The sequence below is a fragment of the Pogoniulus pusillus genome, chromosome Z (assembly GCF_015220805.1).
Source record: "Pogoniulus pusillus isolate bPogPus1 chromosome Z, bPogPus1.pri, whole genome shotgun sequence".
NCBI lineage: Eukaryota > Metazoa > Chordata > Aves > Piciformes > Lybiidae > Pogoniulus > Pogoniulus pusillus.
Window position 1 is genome coordinate 100860076 of NC_087309.1, and position 22966 is coordinate 100883041.

Here is a 22966-nt window from a genome sequence, read left to right on the forward strand (position 1 = left end):
AGTCTCCAAATGAAGCAAGGGTTTGGTTAAAAATTGGAATATTACACAGAATCACGTGATGTGTTCTTCTGTGGAATTGTTCTCATCTTAGAAAGAATTAATCTCAGACTTAGCTAATATTTATTAGTAGTATTTTAGCTTACAAGGGATGCCTGGTGATGTTGAAGGAACAATAATAGACAATGTCATAGCTAAACTAACTCTCGAATCCTTTCTAAGTTTTATTCCTAAACACAAATTCAACAACTGTTGAATCAAAGACTGATTTCAGTAACTTCTGTGAGTATCACTCATTCAGACTACTGTGAGCATATACAGAATATAATTTTCTCACTTGAATCTACTCAGCTGAAGTGCAAATATTCCTATTAACAAAATGTCGGGATTTGTATTTACTTTAAAGGGTCCAAAACCAGGCTTTACACTTTATCTAGTCCTTTTTGTCTAGTTTACTACTTCGTGTTGAAGTATAATTATGATATTGTTGCCATTTATTTCAGACACCAGAAACATACAAGAAGACACGAATATGAAGTCTGTGTAAACTCACTTCGGTTCTTTACCTATTTGAGTCTTTCAGTCACATCATAAACACAATAGAAATTAGTTTTCTGCAAAAGAAACTTAGAGAACTATCAAAGTATCTCAATAGCAATGATGCACAATGCTATTAGATACAAACAGCAAAAATTAATCAGCAGCAACTCTAAGCAGTTACTTACAATGAAGCATTACTTACAACGAAGCTCTGATTCCCAATCTAATGATACCTCTTATCTTTCTAGCATTATAAGCAAGCAGCTGTATATAGCTTGCTAGCAAAAGACAACAGCACTATATAGCATGCATTCACTACAACCATTTATTTAGTTCAAAACTACACATATTGTCACTCTTACCTCAGATTTCTCCAGTTTATTTTGAGCATCAATCTGAGTGACAATTTCATTCATGTTGGTCTCCAAAACCATTCCACCCATGACCATTTCGGCCAGTATGTTATGGACCTAAAAATCACCAAAACAAAATTTGAAAAAGCAAAATCTTTTACATGCAACTGGACAGATGATACCTGTATTTTTCAATGCAGGAATACATGATTCAAATCAATATTATAGGGGTTTGGACTTGATGATCTCCAGAGATCCCTTCCAATGCCTACCACTGTGATTTAGCAATTTATTGAAAAACATTTGGGAACAAAACCTGTAATTTGATGTTTGGTTCTCAGTATCTTCTCTGTTCATAGTTTCATTACAAACTTACCAGGTAGACCACTTCGCTTACCAATGCTGGAAGAAGATTCCAGATTCATCTTTCTTTCAGCACTTGTTTTCTGTTTAAGGACTACAGATGTTGTAACTGGCATTGATATCTCTAAGGAGCAGGTTCTACGGGATTAACCAAACTGCTCACAAATAGATGTAGAAGAACTGCTAACCCTATGAAGGAAGACACAGTAATGCTCACTCACCATGGGTACCAAAACTAGGCTTACAAGTAGAATTAACATACCTGACCTACATCACAAGCAGAAAGTCATTAGCATCAAGGACTAAGACTGACAGCCAGGACTGAAGGACTGTATGAACCATCTGGAGACACAAATGAAACTGAAATGTTTAAACATCCTTATTCCCTGAAGATTTGGGGATGAAAGCCCTGTTTCACAAATTTCTGCTTCAGAGTCTGTATTTGCATTTTATCTAAAGATAAAATAAGTAATACGTAATATAATATTTTCATCCTGTTATGGTTCTGAAGTCAAGGAGTGTTTCATTACTTTTCTGAAAGAAACACACTGTGCAATCTGATATTTCAAAGCACCATTCTGACATTACTTTGGATATTTTTGCAATTTTCCTGTTAAAAAAACAAACAAACCAAAACTACTTTGTTCCCCCAGATGTTGGGTGTTTAAAAGGATTTTGCTTTCAGAAACCCTTGTAATAACTCCCCTAATAAGTATACAGTACAAACTAAGCATCATGAGTTACTACTGTAGAGAGCACGTTTCAGTATTTCATGTTACAGAAGATGCACTCCATGACAGCTACCATTTTATCATGCAAGTCACTTTATAAAGCACAGAAGCTAGTTTCCATTTCTGCTCAAGCAAACTTAAAAATCTTTAAGTCAGAGGCAAAAGCCACCTAGCTGTTTCAAAAATTCACCAATTAACAGCTCAAAAAGCCATGCAAGTAATCTCTAGAGTGCCATGTATCTTCACATAAATCCTCTGCTCCCAAACACCTCCACCTAAAGGGTTCCTGAAGCACAGATTATATGCAGCTTCTTGCTATATTATTGAATTTTATAGCCCGTTTCAGGTTTTACTTTGGCTGATGTCTAATAATTTTTGAACCTATTTATAGTACTGTGGTATTTCAGCATTTAATTATCAATCATGAAAAATACATTTTCCTCGTTGCAAACTTACTTCCTGAAATCTGAGCTGATATCCCACTACTCTTTATTTCTGAGGAATACAGCTAGCTGTTCATTTTCATGCACTTCCCACTGCTGTGCCTCCAGTGTCTTCTATATTTTATTTCTTATATGCAGGCTGTTCTGCACCTTGGATCATGCTTCTTAACTTTCCATGTATTTTTTCCTACTTTTAATATGCAAGACTAATACACAGCAATTCAAAACGTTTATGAAGCATCAACTGACACAGCAACATTCTTGTCCTGTATTCCTTCTAAAGGGATGATTTTTTAAGCAATACAATAGAACTGATTTTGTTAATCTGTAATGGAAGGAAGTCATGACCACAATCAATATTATGTAAATTAAGTAATCCATTTACTTGTTCCTCTTAAATACATTATAAGAATAAAACAGTTTGCCCAGACAAAAGCCATGGTAAAACATGCATTTAGCACTGACTAATGTTTACTTTTTCATTACAGATACATATTAACAAATACACATTTTCTTTACTTTTTAAGTGAAATTTTTTGGTATTTTCCTAATGAACCAAATAATTTTCTGAATTAAAAAAGAATATTAAGTGGCAATGAAGTGAAAAATACCAACAGTGCATTCAAAACAGCATTTAAGACTGAAAGCACACTGAATATATATCTTATATTCTAAAAGGGACCATTGAGAACATCTGAAATTGACATTTCATAAACAAAAATTTTTGAGATGTCTTGCAAAAATCCTGTTCCATGCACTGTCTAAAAGCATGAATACATGCACTAACAAATGTGGAGAAAGAATGTATCAAGAGAAAACTTGCCCAGGAAAATTTGGCAAACAGATTTCATATTCCTCAAGCTGCAATCTGACTCTGGAAGAGTTCACTGTTCTGGTCAGATAATAAACTCTTGGAAGAGATCATGATACTCCCAGGGATATTTCAGCCTGTGCCAAAAACTTGTGGAAAACCAAAAGTATCTTCTCAGATCCCTGACTGACTGTATTCTAGTATTTTAGTTGTAAAATCTGAATATGACATCTTTCTGCTATATCATCAGAAGTATTACACTCCTGAACTTGGTGTAGGAATCAACACAGGACTGATACAATCCTTCAACTATGGTAAAAGTCTTGCTCTAGCTACAGCAAATTTGTTTTGTTTTAACACAGCTGATCTGTAAATAAAAAGCCCAGTTCTCTCCTATACAAACTACATGCTCCAACACTCCTAGTTCCGATCTTTTACAGCACATAAAACCCATTATCTTATTCCCAATATTTCATTTTTCCGAATTTTTAGTAACTATGCTGTTCTTGAGTAAAAATCTCTCTTAACTCCATGTTACTGCATGACACAATTGAGTCCTGTATAACGATGAAAGCCTGATGAAGGTATTTTATTACAGGAATGCCAAATAAAATGCTACTGAAGAATCAAAAGCTGTTAACATTACAGAGTTTAACTCTCCTACACATTACATGATTTTTTTTACAGGAAAGGTATTTCTTGAGGTTTAGTCAGTTCTAGCATGAGAACTAGAAAAAAGTCACCTTCCGCAATTCATAGAATCACAGAATCTCAGGGGTTGGAAGGGACATCTGGAGATCATCTAGTCCAATCCCCCTGTCAAAGGAGGATCACCTAAGGCAGGCCACACAGGAACACATTCAGGCAGTTTTTGAAAGTATCCAGAGAAGGAGACTCCACAACCTCTCTGGACAGCCTGTTCCAGATCTCTGTCAGACTCACAATAAAGAAGTTTCTCCTCATATTGAGGTGGAACTTCCTGTGTTCCACTTTACACCTGATTGTTCCTTGAACTGAAGACAGATCAACTCTTATCCAAACCACTCAATCAATCCTTTTCTCAACACCAGACCACTCAAAAAAAGTTATTTAAAATATTTCCTCCAAAACAGCTCAAACATATAAGTATCTACTGTAATTAGGATTCAGCCCAGACAAAACATCCAGTAGTAGTTGCTGGCTTTCCTTATTGCGCATTTGAAATCTATTAACAAGCCACAAGTATCTGGCAAGAGAAAGTTAATGGTTTAATGTGCTGTAACTCAGAGAAAACTCAACACATTTTCCTCCTTGACAAGGCGACCTTACTGGCATTTTAAAAAGAATTTAATGCTGTGATTTCACTTTCACAGATAAAAATCTTCCTTTTTTTAAAAATTTTTTAATTATGAATCTCCCAGAATCTTAATGAACTTAAACAAAACCAAAACAAATGCTTTGATCCTATGTTACAGAATAAAGTAAATGTTAGAAACCAATTATATTGGAGTAAAAAAAAAAATAATAGAGATGACATTGGCATTAGTTACGCAGTTTTGACTAATCCACTCATACTAGCCATGCATTACTGCACAAGTTCAGCTTTCTGTATTGTATTCTTTAGTTGAATGATGCTTGAAATTAAAACAACTGCACTGAGTAATGTCATGTTCAAAAATGTTTTAACTCAAGATTTCACTGTTCATTTGTTCTAGAAATTTTGTACTTTTGCTAAAATTTCTAATTAGTATTTTGGGTTCACATTTTCCTCAGAGTCTGAAAATCCTAGCCTAAACATTTAATGTCATTCTCACGCAGTTTTTCAGTGAATCAAGTTAAATACTTAAATTTTAGCTTCCCTTGAAGAATAAATTTTGAGAAGCAAATATAGTTTCATATCCAATAAAAATCAAAATATTCTTCAAGAAATTCAACACGTTAAAGCACATGAGAAAAACATTTCTCTTATGAAGTGTACAAGTCTACTTATGTTAAGGCATGCTACTGAATGAAACTCACTGCAGACAACTTGGACTGCACAGCAGCTGAAGTATTCTGCAGCTGAAGATAAAAGATTAAATTTCTTGCCACAACATGTTTGCAGCATTTGGGTTCTTTAAACTTAGAAACCAACAGATAAGCCACTACTGAAATCTAGCATTTTGAAAACATCCAACATGTTCCAGTCAGACTACAAATCCTAATGATTTGTCACGTGCATGTCTTTAGCTCAGAACACCTGCTCAGGGTCATTTACTGAGTCCATTTGACACTGTCTCATCAAGGTACCAGTACTTCTTCAAAGAGCTTCTCGATTTTGAAACACGGTAAGTTGGTTTCAAATTAGTAGTTCAGACATTTAGTACTATTTCTTAGTTCACTTTCAGGGATTTTTGTCCTGGATTCATATAATAGGTTGGGTTGGAAGTGACTTAAAAAAATCACCCAGTTCCAAACTCATCCTGCCATGGGCAGGGACACCTTCACTAGACCAGGTTGCCTGCTGTTGGTGTTTAAAAGAAGATGTTCACAGATGGGGAAAGGTGATTGCACAGAAAGGGGTAGATGGCATAAAATGCAACTGAAGGGATAGATTATTTATATTTAATTGTTAGAACTATTTAGCATTAGACCAAAAGGTGCCAATGCCTTTTCAAATGAAAGATTACTATGGTAATAGCATTTCTCAAAACTAAATTAATAACTACACTTGCTCCTAATAGCTAGGAATATCCAAACAAGATTGACTATAAACATTTGGAGAAATACATAAAGCCTGTTTGAGATTTAGAAAAGATTCAGACAGTATTCAAACTTCATAGTCACAGCATCTGAAAGACAAATGCCAGCTTTAACTGAAAAACTCAGTAACAATTTTGGTTCTGAGTAATGGTAATGCTTCATCATAAATAAAGCAGAACAAAGTATTTCTTGAAGCTAAGTTCTACTCTGAGAATATTCAGATGCCTCCAATTTGACAAATACAGATGCAGTAACTCACACATTCTTTTTCCTTAGAAAGTCATGTTCCACCATGGCTTTCAGCTCTGAAAAATAACACATTGATAGAAACTCTTCTAGATGTCACTGAAAATTAAAATAGAATCACTGAAGAGTTTAGCACCAATTATCAGTTGAATGAAATATTTTACTTGACAGCAAATGCTATAGGAGCTCTTCACAGTACCTTATCTACATGGAAAATTAAGTCCAGTTCACAGACATTTTCAAAACATTTGTCTAGTGTTTCCACAAATACCTGAAAAAGAGGGGAAAAAAGCCAGAGGTCAAGCTTTAACAGAAACTCAGTAATTCCATTAGACATGAGGCATAACAAAAGCAAATACAGAAAATAAACACAAGGCAGATTTTAAGGCATTAAAAGCATCTAGAGAAATCATGTGGTTAACATTATGCCAACAGCATGTTATCTATGGAGGGCAAACCTGTATGCATAAGTCAGTCTATGTTACAACTCTGCTGAAAGTCACACAATTTTAAACATCAGTTGCATTTTGAAGAAAACAGCAACACTATCTACCTGCAATTTTCTCAGCTGGAGTTCAAAGTGTTCCTTCTTGTTTCATTAGAATCCAATTGCTAAGCAAAAATCAGCCTGGTTTTCTCACTAGTATTATTCCTGTTTTTAAGAGTCACTACACTGAAAGCTTCTACCAGTTAACCAAACTACTTTTAGTAGTTTGCTATATGCATGCTATGTAAACTGTCAGCACCATGCAAGTTTGTCAGTGTTACAGCTTCAAGCAAGCTTCAGCAGCTTTCATCTAGTTTAAACTTGCTGAATTCAGGATGAATCAGGGAAAAAAGTAGCTGTATTAATATAACATACGCTGATCCTGTCAGCCACACCACCACAAAATTTAGAGTGCAGCAGCTTATACCCAGGCAGATAATTCCTAGAATGTAAGTGCACAAAGTAGAAAATCCAATCAGCTGCAGAAGTCCAGCCCCTTATGACCCTTGCAGACGTGGACTCTATGTTAGTACGCTCTGGGTACTTGGTAACTGGTTCCTTGGTATTCACATCAGCCAGTTTTGGTATGCTATGGACATTATAGCACCCCCTTCATCCAGATAAAGAAAAGATGACTGTACTTGCATTCCTGAAAGCCAATCACCAAGTCCCTGGGGTGAGCACCAACAAAGACTCATCTTAAGACAAGTAAAAGCACAGTTCCCTTTACACAAGGGATAACTTAGATAAAACCTGTCAAGACCTCCAAGTAAGCAAATGTTTGCATTTCAGAGCTTAAGGGCTTCAAAACTTAAGAAGAATTTCTCTAAGAATTTAAAGATAATTTATTAATGACTAGTAAATGAGCTGCAATTTGGGGGGAGTTTTACATACTTGAAGGCTATTTTGTCTCATTGTGGGTTTCATATTACATTGTCACTCTATGTGATTTTTTTTTTTTGGAAATTCTAAACTGAATTCCATTAGCAGTAATATAGAAGAAGTTAAAACACCTGGTTTTGATTTTCTCTTTTCAATGTTATTTATTAATCTATTTTTAGACTTTGAGAGGAACCAGGTTTCAAACTGTCTAGGTCCAGAGAAACAGCGATGACAAAACATTTCTGCTGACAGAAAAAGTCACAGATAAAAGACCTGCTTCTATAGGTACATCATTATGACTGCAGACATAGTGAAACCATTTCTGGTTATTTATCCTTCTTATTAAGAAAGATCCTTGGTCTCAGATTCTTTTTACACTGTAAAAGAGGATCACACTCTGCTATTGCTACCACTGCAATTATCAATCTCCATTTAGAGGTCAAACTACATACATTTAGAACAAGGATTAATCTTTACTACCAAAGTACCAGTTCATAAGTTAAACTAGGAACACAGAACACTTTCACAGGCAGACTCATGACAGTAGAGTTCACTGATGACAGTTAATGAAGTAAATGAATATGTGTCTGTTAAATTTTACTGAAGCTAAGCAAAGCAGAACTATTTTTTTCTTCAGTTGTTAATTTGTTGTAATAGTTAACAGTCCTCTATAAAGAAAGGATGCAAGCAAACAAAAAAAACAACCCCTTGTATGTTAAGCAGAACAAATTACACAGCTCACAACTATGTGCAGCAAGACAAATGACCAGAGATTTCTCTTACTTTCCTTGTACCTTAGGTGAATGTGGTTACAAGGACAATGCTGTTTGATATTAGCTGCAGGAAGAAAATTGGAAATAGAGCGTAAACATAACCTTTATCCAAAGGTTTTAGTTACAAGAGTTAACAGCTTGACACTATTTTTGAAGGAAAATTCTCCTCATACACATCACATCCAAACACAATTTTCCATATTCTGAGCCTCACATCCACCAAGTTCTGTGGAAAACAAAGGAGCCATTTAAAAACAAAAACTACTCAAAAATCCTCAAAAAGGCCACCACAGATCCGTGCATTTAGTAGCATATGTTCTCCCACACATTCACAGAATCATGGAATGGTGATAGAGGTTGGAGGGGACCTCTGAAGATCATCTGGTACAGCCCTGCTGCTATAGTAGCTTCCACTTGAGGAAGTTGCACAGGACAGCATCCAGGCAGGTTTTCAAAGTCTCCAGAGAAACAGATTCCACAACCTCTCTGGGCAGCCCATTCCAGCGCTCCATCACCCTCAAAGTACAGAAGTCTACTCTTAAGTTAAAGTGAAACCTCCTGTGTTCTTGTTTGTACCATTGTCCCTTGTCCTATCACTTGACACCACTGGTTCTTAAAAGAGCCCATCTCCTTCCTCATAACCTCCGCCCTTCAGATATTTATATGCACTGAAATGATCTCCTCAGCATTGTCCAAGCTAAAGAGCCTCGGGTCTCTCAGGCTCTCCTCGTACAAGATGATCAAGTCACCTAATCATCCTTGTGGCTCTCTTTTGTACTGTCCCCAGTAGGTCCCTGTCCTTCTTGAACTGAGGAAGCCAGAACTGGCCACAATACTCCAGGTATTGCCTCATTAGGGCAATGCAGAGGTGCTGGCCACGGTCTTCTCAACCTACCCAAAACCACCATTGCCCTTCTTGACTAGGACAGCACTTTGCCGGCTCATGGTGAACTTGTTGTCCATAAGCACTCCCATGTCCTTCTTCTCAGAGCTGCACTGGTATGTGGGGTTATTTCTCCCCATGTGCAGGACTCTACACCTGCTCTTGAACTTCATGAGGTTTCTCTGTGCCCAATTCTGCAGCCTGTCCAGATGTGACCAAATGGCAGCACAGCCTTTTGGCATGTCAGCCATTCCTCCAAGTTTCCTATTAGCAGCAAATTTGCTGAGAGTACACTCTGTTCCTTCATGCTGGTCCTTTATTAATATGTTGCACAAGACTGGACCCAGTACTGGACCTCTGGGGAACACCACTAGCCACAAACTCTGATCACAACACTCTGTGCTCTGTCATTTGGCTAAGTCTCACTCTACCTCATGTCCCTCTCATTTAATATACACTTCCTAATCACAGAATCATATAATTCATACTCACTTCCTAAGTTTCCCTGTTATGGGAGGCAGTGTCAAAAGCCTTGCTGAAGTTGAGGTAGACATCTGCTGCTCTCCTCTCATCTACCCAGCTGGTCACACCATCATAGAAGACTGGCCAAGCACAATTTTCCCTTAATGAATCCATGCCAACTACTCCTCATAATCTTCTTTTCCTCTGTGTGCTTAGAGATGATCTCCAGAATGAGCTGTTGCATTACTTTTCCAGAGATGGAGCTGAGGCTGACCGGATTGTACCTTACTGGAACTACCTTCTTGCCCTCTTTGAAGATTAGGATGGCACTGGCTTTCCTCCAGTCCTTAGGCACCTTTCCTGTTCTCCATAATCTTTCAGAAACGATGGAGAACAGCTTAGCAATATACTTAGCCAGCTCCTGCAGCATTATTGGGTCCACCCCATCTGGCCCATGGATTTGTGAGTGCCCCACTTGTCTAAGCGATTTCTAACCCAGTCCTCCTTGACTAAGAGAGTCTTCCTCCCTCCAGACTTTCTCTCTTACCTCCAGGGACTGAAGGATGGCCTTAGCAATAAAGACTGAAGCAGAGAAGACTTTCAGTAAGTCTTGCCTTCTCTCTATTCTCTGTCACGAAGTCACTCATGTCATTCACCAGCAGATCCACATTTTGCCTGATATTCCTTCTTCTGATAATGTACTTGAAGAAGCCTTTGTTACTGTTTACATCCTTTGACAGATTTAATTCCAAGAGTGCCTTATATTTTCTTATAGCATTCCTCTGGCAACATTCCTATAGTCCTTCCAATTTCCCAGTCCCTCTCTCCATATACTGTGCACTTCCTTCATCCATTTAAGTTTTTCCAGAAGCTCTTTGCTCATCCATGCAGGTCTCTCACCAACCCTTACATGTTTTCTTATTCAAGGGGATGTACCAATATTAAACTTGGAGGAGGCAATGCCTGAACATCACCCATTTCTCTTCAGCTCCCTATCTTTTAGAGCCCTACGCTATGTAATTCTTCCACAGAGATCCCTGAAGAGCTCTAAGCTGTTTTTTCCAAAGCCCAGGGCTACAATCCTACTTACTACCCTGCTACTTCCTTGCATGATCATGAACTCCATCATCCCATGGTCACTGCAGCCAAGACTGCCAGCCATCTTCATATCCTCAGCCAGACCTTCTTTGTTTCTTATCACAAGGCCCAGGAATGCATCTGTTCTCATAGGGACCTCCACCACATTGACAACACTGAAGTTTTATTTCTGTGACTCTCTTCCAGTGACTAAGTTTTCTCCTATAACAGCATTTACAATTAGACTTTTACCTATTACACAGTGACACCACCTCACACTGACTGAACTCACAGGTCTCTGCTTGCAATGCATGACGAGTAATGCACACCAAACAGGGAAACCAGCTGGCACTAAGTAGAGCTCTGAGAGATTTTTCATCAGCTAGGGATTTCTCACAGAAACTTCAAAAACTTCCTCAGTCTTCCACTGGTGGCCCTTCACTCTGAGTAATGCCAGCACGAACAAAGTATATGTCTACAACAAACCTACTGGTTAGACCACACCTTGAGTGCTCGGGGAGGTGGTGGAGTCGCCGTCCCTGGGGCAGTTCAAGGCAAGGTTGGACGTGGCACTTGGTGCCATGGTCTAGCCTTGAGCTCTGTGGTAAAGGGTTGGACTTGATGATCTGTGAGGTCTCTTCCAACCCTGATGATACTGTGATACTGTGTCCAGTTCTGGGCCCCCCAGTTTAGGAGGGACATTGAGATGCTTGAGCGTGTCCAGAGAAGGGCGACGAGGCTGGTGAGAGGCCTCGAGCACAAGCCCTATGAGGAGAGGCTGAGGGAGCTGGGATTGTTTAGCCTGGAGAAGAGGAGGCTCAGGGGAGGCCTTATTGCTGCCTACAACTACCTGAGGGGAGGTTGTGGCCAGGAGGAGGTTGCTCTCTTCTCTCAGGTGGCCAGCACTAGAACGAGAGGACACAGCCTCAGGCTGCGCCGGGGGAAATTTAGGCTCGAGGTGAGGAGAAAGTTCTTCACTGAGAGAGTCATTGGACACTGGAATGGGCTGCCTGGGGAGGTGGTGGAGTCGCCGTCCCTGGGGCTGTTCAAGGCAGGACTGGACATGGCACTTGGTCTAGCCTTGAGCTCTGTGGTAAAGGGTTGGACTTGATGATCTGTGAGGTCTCTTCCAACCCTGATAATACTCTGATACTGTGATACTGATCATAGAATGGTCTGGGTTGGATGGGACCTCCAAAGGTCATCCAGCCCAACCCCTTCAACAGTAAAGCAGACATGGCTTCAACTAGATCAGGTTGCTCAGAGCCCTGTCGAGCCTCACCTTGAGCATCTCCAGGGATGGAGCCTCAACTACCTTCCTGGGCAACCAGTGTTCCATTACACTCATGGTAAAGAACTTGTTCCTAAAATCCAACCTAAATCTACTCTAGTTTGAAAACACTGCCCCTCATCCTATCACTACAGACCTTTGTAAACAGTTTCACTGGATTCATCCTTCTCATAGGCCCCCTTCAGGTACTGGAAGGTCATTATATGGTCCCCTTAGAGCCTTCTCTTCTTCAGCCTGAACAACAGCTGCCTCAGCCTGGTTTTGTATCAGATATGTAAAAGAATCAGTCTACAAGCCAGGCTAGACTTTTCACATTACCATTCCTTGATGCGTTTTAAGATGCCTTCAAATACTCAATATGGTAAATAAAATTACAGGCACTTTCATCACAGTTTTATTTGGAAGACCAATGAATTATTCGCTATGGAGAGTCATACCAGATTTAAATACTCCAGTAACTACTTCAAATGCTGCAAACTTTTAAATCAAAATAACCAGAAAACACTCCATTTTTTTTAAGGGACACACACACACAACTTATGAAATGCACCCTGTGCACTGGAAAAGAAACATGAACAGAAAAATAAGAACACATGCACAATGAATTACTAGCTCCCCCTCGTGCTTAATTTTTGGAGTTGCCACAGGATTCTAGATCTAGAGATCAAGTATTATTGTAAACGTGACTGAATTTTTCCTTATTGCAGTCCACAGCTACTATTTTCTTAAGTACTTTTATTTCCATGCACTATAACCTCGAACTTCACAAGCCAACAAGACTCTGAAGCATCTATTTTGTACAAATAATGCAATGTAATTTACACTGAGTCCAGAACACTGCAAAACCTACCAAGCATAATACAGATGTTGACCACCTCATGCAATTAATCAGAAGCAATAAATAGAATCTTGTGCTTGTATTTTAAAAAAAGACAAAAATTTACATTATTAATTTGCATAAGGTATTCAAACACACGTAGTCTGAACATAATGTAAACTCTGAGGCAGTCTAATTTGTAACACATACAATGCGTTCATATATCTGAACCAAGAGGACACATTCACCTGTAAAACAGCTCTGACCTGATAGTGCTCAAAGTGCTCTTCACAGATGTATCACAGTATCACCAAGGTTGGAAGAGACCTCACAGACCATCAAGTCCAACCCTTTACCACAGAGCTCAAGCCTAGACCATGGCACCAAGTGCCATGTCCAGTCTTGCCTTGAACAGCCCCAGGGACGGCAACTCCACCACATCCCCAGGCAGCCCATTCCAGTGTCCAATGACTCTCTCAGTGAAGAACTTTCTCCTCACCTCGAGCCTAAATTTCCCCTGGCACAGCCTGAGGCTGTGTCCTCTTGTTCTGGTGCTGGCCACCTGAGAGAAGAGAGCAACCTCCTCCTGGCCATACCCACCCCTCAAGTAGTTGTAGACAGCAATAAGGTCACCCCTGAGCCTCCTCTTCTCCAGGCTAAACAATCCCAGCTCCCTCAGCCTCTCCTCATAGGGCTGTGCTCAAGGCCTCTCACCAGCCTCGTCGCCCTTCTCTGGACACGCTCAAGCATCTCAATGTCCCTCCTAAACTGGGGGGCCCAGAACTGAACACAGTACTCAAGGTGTGGTCTAACCAGTGCAGAGTACAGGGGCAGAATGACCTCCCTGCTCCTGCTGACCACACCATTCCTGATGCAGGCCAGGATGCCACTGGCTCCCTTGGCCACCTGGGCACACTGCTGGCTCATGTTCAGGCGGGTATCAATCAGCACGCCCAGATCCCTCTCTGTCTGGCCGCTCTCCAGCCACTCCAACCCCAGCCTGTATCTCTGCATGGGGCTGTTGTGTCCATAGTGCAGCACCCTGCACTTGGAGCTAGTATCCTAGTTATTACAATGAAAACTTTATGCTGAAAACTGCAAACAGCCATATGTATTCCAATCTACTATATTTTATTCATAAATGAGAAAACTCTAAAGTGCTAGGCTGTGTTCTAGGTTCATTTCATCAGTTTATTTTCTTCAGCTCACAAACTGGCCCTCTGTGTAACTCCTTCAACAACTCAGTAAATGTATGACTGCTTACAAACTCCAGATGACTTACTCTTACCTGTGCTGCCTAGAGTAAAATGTTGTGTCTAAGTTATAAACGCCTCTCAACAAAAAACAGACAAAATATATTTACTGCAGGAGAGATGTATTTACATAATTGCCAGTTTGTTATGTGTGGGATTGGGATGTGCTAACAAAATCTATGAGGGTGCTTGTCTAGTGTTAAGACACATTTAATACTGCATGCTGCTACTAAGAGGATTAAACAGACCCTTATTGAGAGCCAGACTGGAAATTAAAAACGTTTAACAATTTAGAGAAAAGTTTGTAAGATCTTCCTTACTCAGAGGGTTTGAGAGCTATACAAATGTAGATGGCAGTAAGTTCAAGCAATTGGCTTGATCACTTTACTTGAAAGTTTAGGTTACACTGTGTAACTGGAAATAACTGAAAGCTATTCATGTGGCATTTCTAATATACCATAATGAATAACATCTTAGCTGAACTTGAATAGTGCCCCTGTAAAACATAACAGATCATACTGATAGACCTAGATAGTTAATTAAACATTAAACATAAGGGATTTATAACAACCCCTTCATCAGAAAACCATCTGTAAATCACATGAAATATTAAGATGCTTTTCTTCTCCCTTTATAAATATTTTATCAATTGCAAGTAAGAAGAAACTCTATGCAATAGGCGGCTGAGCAACTCTGTAAAACAAACTGCTGAGTGCAAGTAAGGTATTGTATACTTCACTCAGCAATTTGCATTCTTCTGGTATTGCAGTGTTTCTATGGCCAAACGTGACAGAAGAGTCTAGGAAAACTTTCCTTTCTGGCTACCCACACAGCTGCTCAAAAAGACAATTTGGATCTCTTGTACAGATGAGCACTGAACAGCTGTTATGAACACTAATGGGTGACTATGAGAAGCTATTCATCAACGAGAAAAGTCTGCAGAGAATTGTGAGGGTTTAAGGGCTCACAATGCTGTCTGCAGTAAGTAATAGATACTGGCCCATGTCTCAGGACACCAAAAATTTCAGTTACATAATAAATCGCTTCTCTTGATGTGCAAGTTTTTGAAAGATTTAAACAGTAAATGGATTATACATACATATATAAGACCCATTTTATTTAATGACACTCATCACTTTACGGCGTGAAACTTTTTGCCACATCTGACTACACCAACAACCATCACTAAATTACAAGAAAATTTCAAGTTGAAAAATCACTGATGTAGTCACAGCTCTCTTGACATAGGAGTGTTCATACAACCAGATATGATTTTTGCTGCCAAGCTGATACAGACATGTTCAATAGTTTAAATCATAGATGCTGTATTGGGAGTCTGGCAAAGGACACTGTATTTGAGGACTTAAGTGATCTTGAACAGGCCATGTCTGCTCTACCGTGCTTCAGAAGCCTGAATCCTATTAATGTAAACTATAACTCATAATACCTTTGGGAAATGTAAGCTATAGGTAGTCCAAGGAGTGGAAAGTACTAAAACTGACCAAGAGACTACTGCATGTTTAGGAGTTGGTGATCCATAAAACACTTAATTTGAACCGGCACAGGTCCGTGCTGTGCTGCACAAATTCTTTGGCTGCAAGGTAACAGTCAACTAGTGCACCACATCAGATGAGCCTGAAGGCAGTCTCTGGTACCAAGTGGGATCTAAGTGACTGAATGGCCCTTGCCTGTATATAAGAAGTTCTCAGGAAAGCATCCTTCAGGAAAAGAGTAGTTTTCTTATGAGGAAATACCATAATGGGTTACCTCATTGCTGTCTACAACTACCTGAAGGGAGGCTGTAGCCAGGTGGGGGTTGGTGTCTTCTCCTAGACGACCAGCAACAGAACAAGGGGACACAGTCTCAAGTTGTGCCAGGGGGAGGTATAGGCTGGATGTTAGAAGGAAGTTCTTCACAGAGAGAAGTTGATTGGCTAGGGCTGGGTGCTAGGTTGGACTGGATGATCTTGGAGGTCTCTTCCAACCTGGTTGATTCTATGATTCTATGATAAAGGGAGAGCTTCACTCCAGGGACTGGACCTGCTGCACAACACACATCATGGGGACATCCACCCACACTCCAGTGGATGCTGCATGAACCATGATGCCCAGGATCTTATAGGAGTCTAAGATTTACTACCTACATTTCTCTTATTCTGATTTATTGAAGAGTTATCTTACTAAACCATTTTGTTGTCAAGCCTTTCATACTGAGATCCAGAATGAACTTGCAACCGTCCCCACCCACTTCAGAGCACAGCATCTGTATAGGGCAGTACGTTCACTAATTTGTCAAAGGATATCTGACCAAAAAAACATAAGCCACAAGGAAAGTTTAATCTAAAGAGGTTTTGGATGTGCTAATTCATTATATATTTGATGTGCATAGAAATATATATATATATATACAGAGAGTTTCATGTATCAAAGTTCTCATAACTTAACATTGTCTTGTGAATGTTTGAACTCCACTATTTTTACCTGCAGCCAAAGCAAGGCCTCTGGAAAGCTCCAACAAAAAAATAAGCTGCTGAGTGTTCAGTAGGTTCCAAATAAGCTGTTTTCTTATTTTATCTTAACTTCAGAAACAAGTTTTTCAAAGATAGACAGAAAACTGCAAACAATCTGAAGCACTTCAGGTGCGTCACAGTATGAAAGTCACCTTCACTACAAGCTAAATACTGAAATTCTAAGGTACTCAGAAATAGAATCCCATTTCTTAAGAAAAAAAAAACCAAAGTAGAAAAAGCAAACTTACTTGTATGAGGTCTAAAATGCCAAGCTCACTTTCTGAAGAATCCACACAGAAGACAAAATACAAGGTGGCATAGTGTCGGTAAATCAGTTTGTTATCAGATCCACCTATTAATCTAATCAGGAAAGGAAATAGGAAAGCTTAGTTAGCACCTTGGGATAAGCTCAGCAAAATATCACAGTTGTTTGAGCTAACAGGAGGCCTGTTGTTAGTAGTTGGCTGGAGTTTTCCTAAATCCAAATACACTGCAACTTTTATTTTATGATCTACTTACAATGAAAGAATATGAGGTACCAGCTCAAGTTACATCTAACGCACAGTCACTGTTATCCATGTGGATAATGATATCAACATATGCACCTTTTTATTAAAATCAACTCAAGTGGATCATGCAGTTTCATTGAAATATGGGTATTAAATCTACTTCCATTAGACACTCATGGGCACTGTACAGGGATTAATCTACTTTACAGATTAACAGAGCATAGCCTTATGAATCCTTCCCTGCCCTTCTCAGAGGAACAGAAAAAGAAAACCATAATGCAGATGGGCATTTGGATTACCAAAACACCAACCAACCAAAAAAGAAAAATAACCCCCACACTTAAATCGGGTTAATGTCTGCTTAATAAGCAAAAGCATCTAACACCCACACTACAAAAGGTATCTTGAGAAGTGAGACCGTAGTGCAACCAGTAGTTTGTGATTAAATGTTAAGGTCACAGAAACAATTACATTTTTCTCTTGGGCTCATTAATCAAGATACATAGCAAGCAGACAATGGCTTAAACAGGTATTTCCTTTCACTCGTCAGCTACTGTCCTCAGAAAGGGAAGATATTCCTTAAATCACTGATATTTGCTCTGAGTGGCAAGAGGCATGCTCTAATAGAAACAAAAATATTTTGCAACCCAAACTTACACAGCTATGAACATCACAATTCTCCCTTATTTCCATGCCCACAACTCAATCACCTGTTGGGTTTATTGTACCTCATCCCTTTATTTTCTGCCTCTACCACAGGGAGAGAACACGTAAACAAAGTACAAGAAGTCTTTCATGTCTCTTTCCCTCAAGTGAATTGCTTTGCACTAATGCATGGAGTGGGGTGAGCAGAACAAAGCAGCCTATGTTTCTGAAGGGCAGAAACTACATTTAAGAAGAATATTACAAACAAACGTGGAAGTAAAAGAAATGTTAATTGAAATTTTCTCATTTCTTTGGGTTTGGGGTTTTTTACACAATTTTTTTTCAAATGCTTCACTACACAGCACACATTATGTGTTGAGGTCTTTGCATGTATTGCAAACTATGAAGTAATCTCCATCCTGACTTAAAAAAAAACCCAAACCCAAAACAAACAAAAAAAAAAGAACCCCAAAACCCAACCACAGAACTGAATATACTGAAATGGTAACTCTGGAAGTGAGCATTAGGAAGAAAGACAGAATTGTGTCATCCGTCTTAAGTTTCTTTTTACTGAACATCTGTGACTTTTTTAAAAGGCTACAAATGGTTTCTACTTTTCACTGACAGAAATCAAGTCAGATGCATTTCTGTCTTGACATCATCTCCAAGGACCTAACAACAGAATTGCTAGTTGAATAACCACAAAAGAACAATTTCAGTGTAAAAAACAGAATAAAAAATTTAGGAATCACCTTGACCATTAAAAAGGCATCACTGTTTAACTGTACTATGTCAGGTCTTAAGACTGCACACAGAAAATTTAGGCATTAGCATACTAACTTTAAGTAATCAGAATTTTATATAATTACAGTATCTAACAGGTTATGAGATTTTTTGCGTTTAAAGTGGAGATCATGAGCTTACCTCATCAATTATGACTGCTTTTTCTAGAAAGTGGCTTTGTTACTATTTATTCCTGGTGACTAATGCTTCAAAATAAAACACTTCTCTATTTCATAATTTCACAGAATCACAGAACGTTAGGACTTGGAAGAGACCTCCAGAGATCATCGAGTCCAACCCCATGCCTAAAGCAAGATCGTCTAGGGTAGTCCACAAATGAACACACCTAGGCAGGTTTTGAAAGTCTCCAGAGAAGGACACTCCACAACTTTCCTGGGCAACCTGTTAGAGTGCTCTTTCACCCTCATTGTAAAGCAGTTTCTCCTCATGTTGAGGTGAAACCTTCTATGTTCAAGTTTGTATTCAAGTTTGTTCCTTGTCTTACTGCTGTGCATCACTGAAGAGATTGGCCACATCCACTTGACATCCACTTCTCAGATATTTATAGACATTGATCAGATACCCTCTCAGTTTTCTTCAGACTAAACAGCCCCAGGTCTCTCGGTCTCTCTTCTAATGCAGATGTTTAAGTCCCTTGATCATCTTCATAGCTCTTCATTGGACTCTCTCCAGTAGATCCCTGTCTCTCTTGAGTTGGGGAGCCCAAAACTGGATACAATACTCCAGGTGTGGCCTCACTAGGGTGGAGTAGAGGAGGAAAACCTCCTAGAGCTGCTGGACCCACTTTTCTTGACGTACCCCAGGATGCCATTCGCTTTCTCGGCCACAAAGGCACGTTGCTGTCCCATGGAGAATTTTGTCTCCTCTGGGGCTCCAAGGTCTTTCTCCATAGAGCTGCTCTCCAGCAAGGCAACCCCTAACCTTTACTGGTGCCTCCTGTTATTCCTCCCCAAGTGCAAGACCCTGCACTTGTCCTGATTGAATTTCATGAGGTTTGCCTTCACCCAGCTCACCAGCCTGTCCAGATCTTGTTGGCAGCACAGCCTAAGGGGGTGTCAGACACCCCCTCGTTTTGTATCACCAGCAAATTTGGTAAGAATACACTCAATGTCCTCATTCAGGTCATTATTAACGATATCAAAGAAAACTGGGCCCAGTACTGATCCTTGGGGAACTGGCACAAACCTCCAACTTAACTCTCTGCCACCGATCATAACCCTCTGAACTCTGTTTTCAATCCACCTCACAGTCCAATAGTCTATCCCACATTTCCTAAGCTTTTCTATGAGGACGTTATGGGAGACAGTATCAGAAGCTTTACTGAATTCAAGGTATATGACATCCACAGCTCCTCTTTTGTCTACCCATTTGGTCATGGTTTCATAGTAGGCTATCAGGTTAGTCAAGCAAGATCTCCCTTTGGAAAATCCACATTGGCTACTCCTGATGACCCTCTTCTCTTCCATGTGGTTACAAATGATTTCCAGAATAAGCTGCTCCATCATCTTTCCAGGGATGGAGGTGAGGCTCCAGTGAGACTACACTAGAAAAACAGCTGAGCTGATCCAAGATAAAATATTTTGTGTGTGCTCTCTAGACACAGAAGACAGAGGTTTGGCTTTCCTTCCACCCTTTCCTTGCCCTGTCTATACTAATTAAAAAACAAACATTTGGTTGGAACTGCATTAGTTAGCACATTTAAAACATTTTTTCTCTTCCTAGTTTACATAGCAAGCTTAAGTCCTGATAAAAAGGCTAAGAAATACTATTAAGAGAGGCTGTCCACTGTAAGTTTAGAAACTCAAACCACAGCACTGTCTACAAAATATTTTAATTTTCTCAATGGGTATGGCAGATGCCAATGGCTCTTCAAATGAGACCCAAAGTCTTTGGATATTGTGTGTCTATTTCTTCCCAGTCTTGTCTCCAAAACAGTTATAGCACTAGGCATGGCACTGTGTCAGTTATAACACTAGAGAAAAATTAGGTTTATTGCCTAACTCATTTTGATAAATACACACACATATATACATAAATGTATGCTTTGGTTAGTAAAGAATATATATTCTCAGTGCAACATGGTATTACTCTTCATGTATTAAAATTTCTCAAAAGACATGGATTTACTATTAAAACTGTAAAAACAGTCAATGCTGCAATCATTGGTAATATTTGTTAGCCAATCAATATTGGGCATGTATTTCAAACTTACAGTCCTCCTTCTAGGAAATTACAGACATTTTCATCTCGTTTCGATACTAGATGGAAAGTTTCTCTGATGATTTGTTGCTGTGTATCTTCACTCTACAAAAAAAAAAAAAAGGCAAAACAAAATGTATTTTGCTATTATGTGTATATGGACTAACAAAACATGGCAGAGCAAACTAATGGAACACAAAGTATACCAGCAAGCTGCATATTTTGTCATTTCAACACAAAAAGACTCTTTTACAAGTTTCAGAGGACCACATTATTGAGAAACAACAATGAAAGAAGTGATTGTTTTTAAGAAATTTCTAAACCAAACACATCTAAAAATAGTTTTAAGTAGCCTGAACTGCTACAGACAGGCTTTGAAATTACTTTCTCCCACTAACAGGAAGGACGATGTTTCAGAGGCTTGAAGGGGGTGGGGAAGTTAAAAAATCCAGTAAGACAGACCTTTCAGAAATAGCCTGGCATACAACAGCATAAGCAACAGGTCCTCCCAAGCCTCTAGCAGTCCAGATACATCACTGCTGAAACTGAATTCAGTCTACTTCATTCATCATTACAAATTCATGTGTTATTTTATAAACAACTTCTAGAATTCAAAAGACACCAGGAAAATGCTGCAGTAGAAGTCAATAGCTCCATAAAACACAGAATTAGAAAGTGCAGGTTCCTCTGGTTTTACAGTTTGTGTTCCTTAAATTGTACCTGCCTTGCTGCACTGCAACTTTCAGTTACTTCCTCTGCATTCTCTGCAGAAGCAAGAAAGAGGCAGGCCAACTTCTTTCCCTAATTAAACTGAGATACTCAGTATTTAAAGTAACTTTTATTTCCAGAACTTGGACTTATTCACAACGTTGTTAAGAAACTTATTTTTAATTATGGTCATAGGCCTATATTCTGAAACATAAAATCACGGCATATGTGTCTTTCTATTCATCATGAATTATTATTTTGCTACCTAATTGCAAAATAATAACTTTGTCCTATACAGAGGAAACTCTTTCCACTGTCATATATATATCAGGGGAAAATGTTACCCTTTGTGTAAGTTTTAGTATAGTGACACAAACACATCTTTCACAGATCTGATCAAATGAATCTCTCTAGAAAGCAAGAGATGTCTACACTTGCAGGTGTGGGAAAAAAGAAGAAGAGAGATTTCCCTCCATTACAGTTCAATGAATGTCTCAAGTTGTGCCAGGGTAGGTATAGGCTGGATGTTAGGAGGAAGTTCTTCCCAGAGAGAGTGATTGGCATTGGAATGGGCTGCCCAGGGAGGTGGTGGAGGCACTGTTCCTGGAGGTCTTCAAGAAAAGACTGGATAAGGCACTTGGTGCCATGGTCTAGTTGACTGGCTAGGGCTGGGTGATAGGTTGGACTGGATGATCTTGGAGGTCTCTTCCAACCTGGTTGATTCTATGATTCTATGTGCCTAAGTTTCAGAAAGTCCATAAATAAGTCTGCCTTATTTAAGTCACACACAAGAAGAAAAATAATTCTGTGCAGCACAAATACTAAATCACCTAATCACATAAATTCTTAGTTTCATTATTACTAAAATTTAAAAAAAATTCAAGGTGTTCTGTTTATTCAGGCATATTACCTTACTTTAAATACTGAGGTTTTAATTTAATTCCAATTATGATACCAGTAGGACAGAATGGAGTTGACATGAAAAATGTGGTATCCTCCTGCCACTCCTTGCTCCCAAGACTTCGATTACACAACAGTGTTAGAAGTAACAAAACAATTACATTTGAATGGAATATGCGAATAGCAAGTAACTGTTTCACATTAACGTAAGAGTTGTATCTTTTCGAGGTGTTTCATCGACCTCCTTAATTGTTAACTTCACAAACAACAGAAACCTCTTGAGCAAGTAACAGTACCTCTGTAAGAGAAGTCACCAAGAGCAGAGTGTGCATGTACATAAGGGGAAACCTAATCAATGTGTAGACGGGAATGCTTCACCTTAATTTTAATTAGAAATGGTAACACCAAAATGACGAGAAATAAGGAAAAAAAAGCAGGTTCACAAACATCTGTAAGAATTTATCAACACTGACTAAGGAGAAGGACTCAAATTCAGCTATCCATAGCCATCACCTGTATCAGTTATGATCCTTGCCTGCACTGCAAACCAGTGTGTCACAA

General features: G+C 39.1%; 1 protein-coding gene across 2 annotated transcripts in view; it reads right to left on the bottom strand.

Moving 5' to 3' along the window:
• The window catches only part of AP3S1 (adaptor related protein complex 3 subunit sigma 1), a 34542-nt gene that overhangs the window by 10364 nt on the left and 1212 nt on the right, over nt 1-22966 (bottom strand). For both annotated transcript variants that reach the window (XM_064176609.1, XM_064176610.1), the window contains exons 2-5: nt 20811-20902; nt 16889-17000; nt 6405-6476; nt 900-1007 (exon numbers count right to left, since the gene is read on the bottom strand). In XM_064176609.1, the coding sequence (XP_064032679.1) occupies nt 900-1007; nt 6405-6476; nt 16889-17000; nt 20811-20902 (384 nt within the window). The remainder of the gene's footprint in view (nt 1-899; nt 1008-6404; nt 6477-16888; nt 17001-20810; nt 20903-22966) is intronic.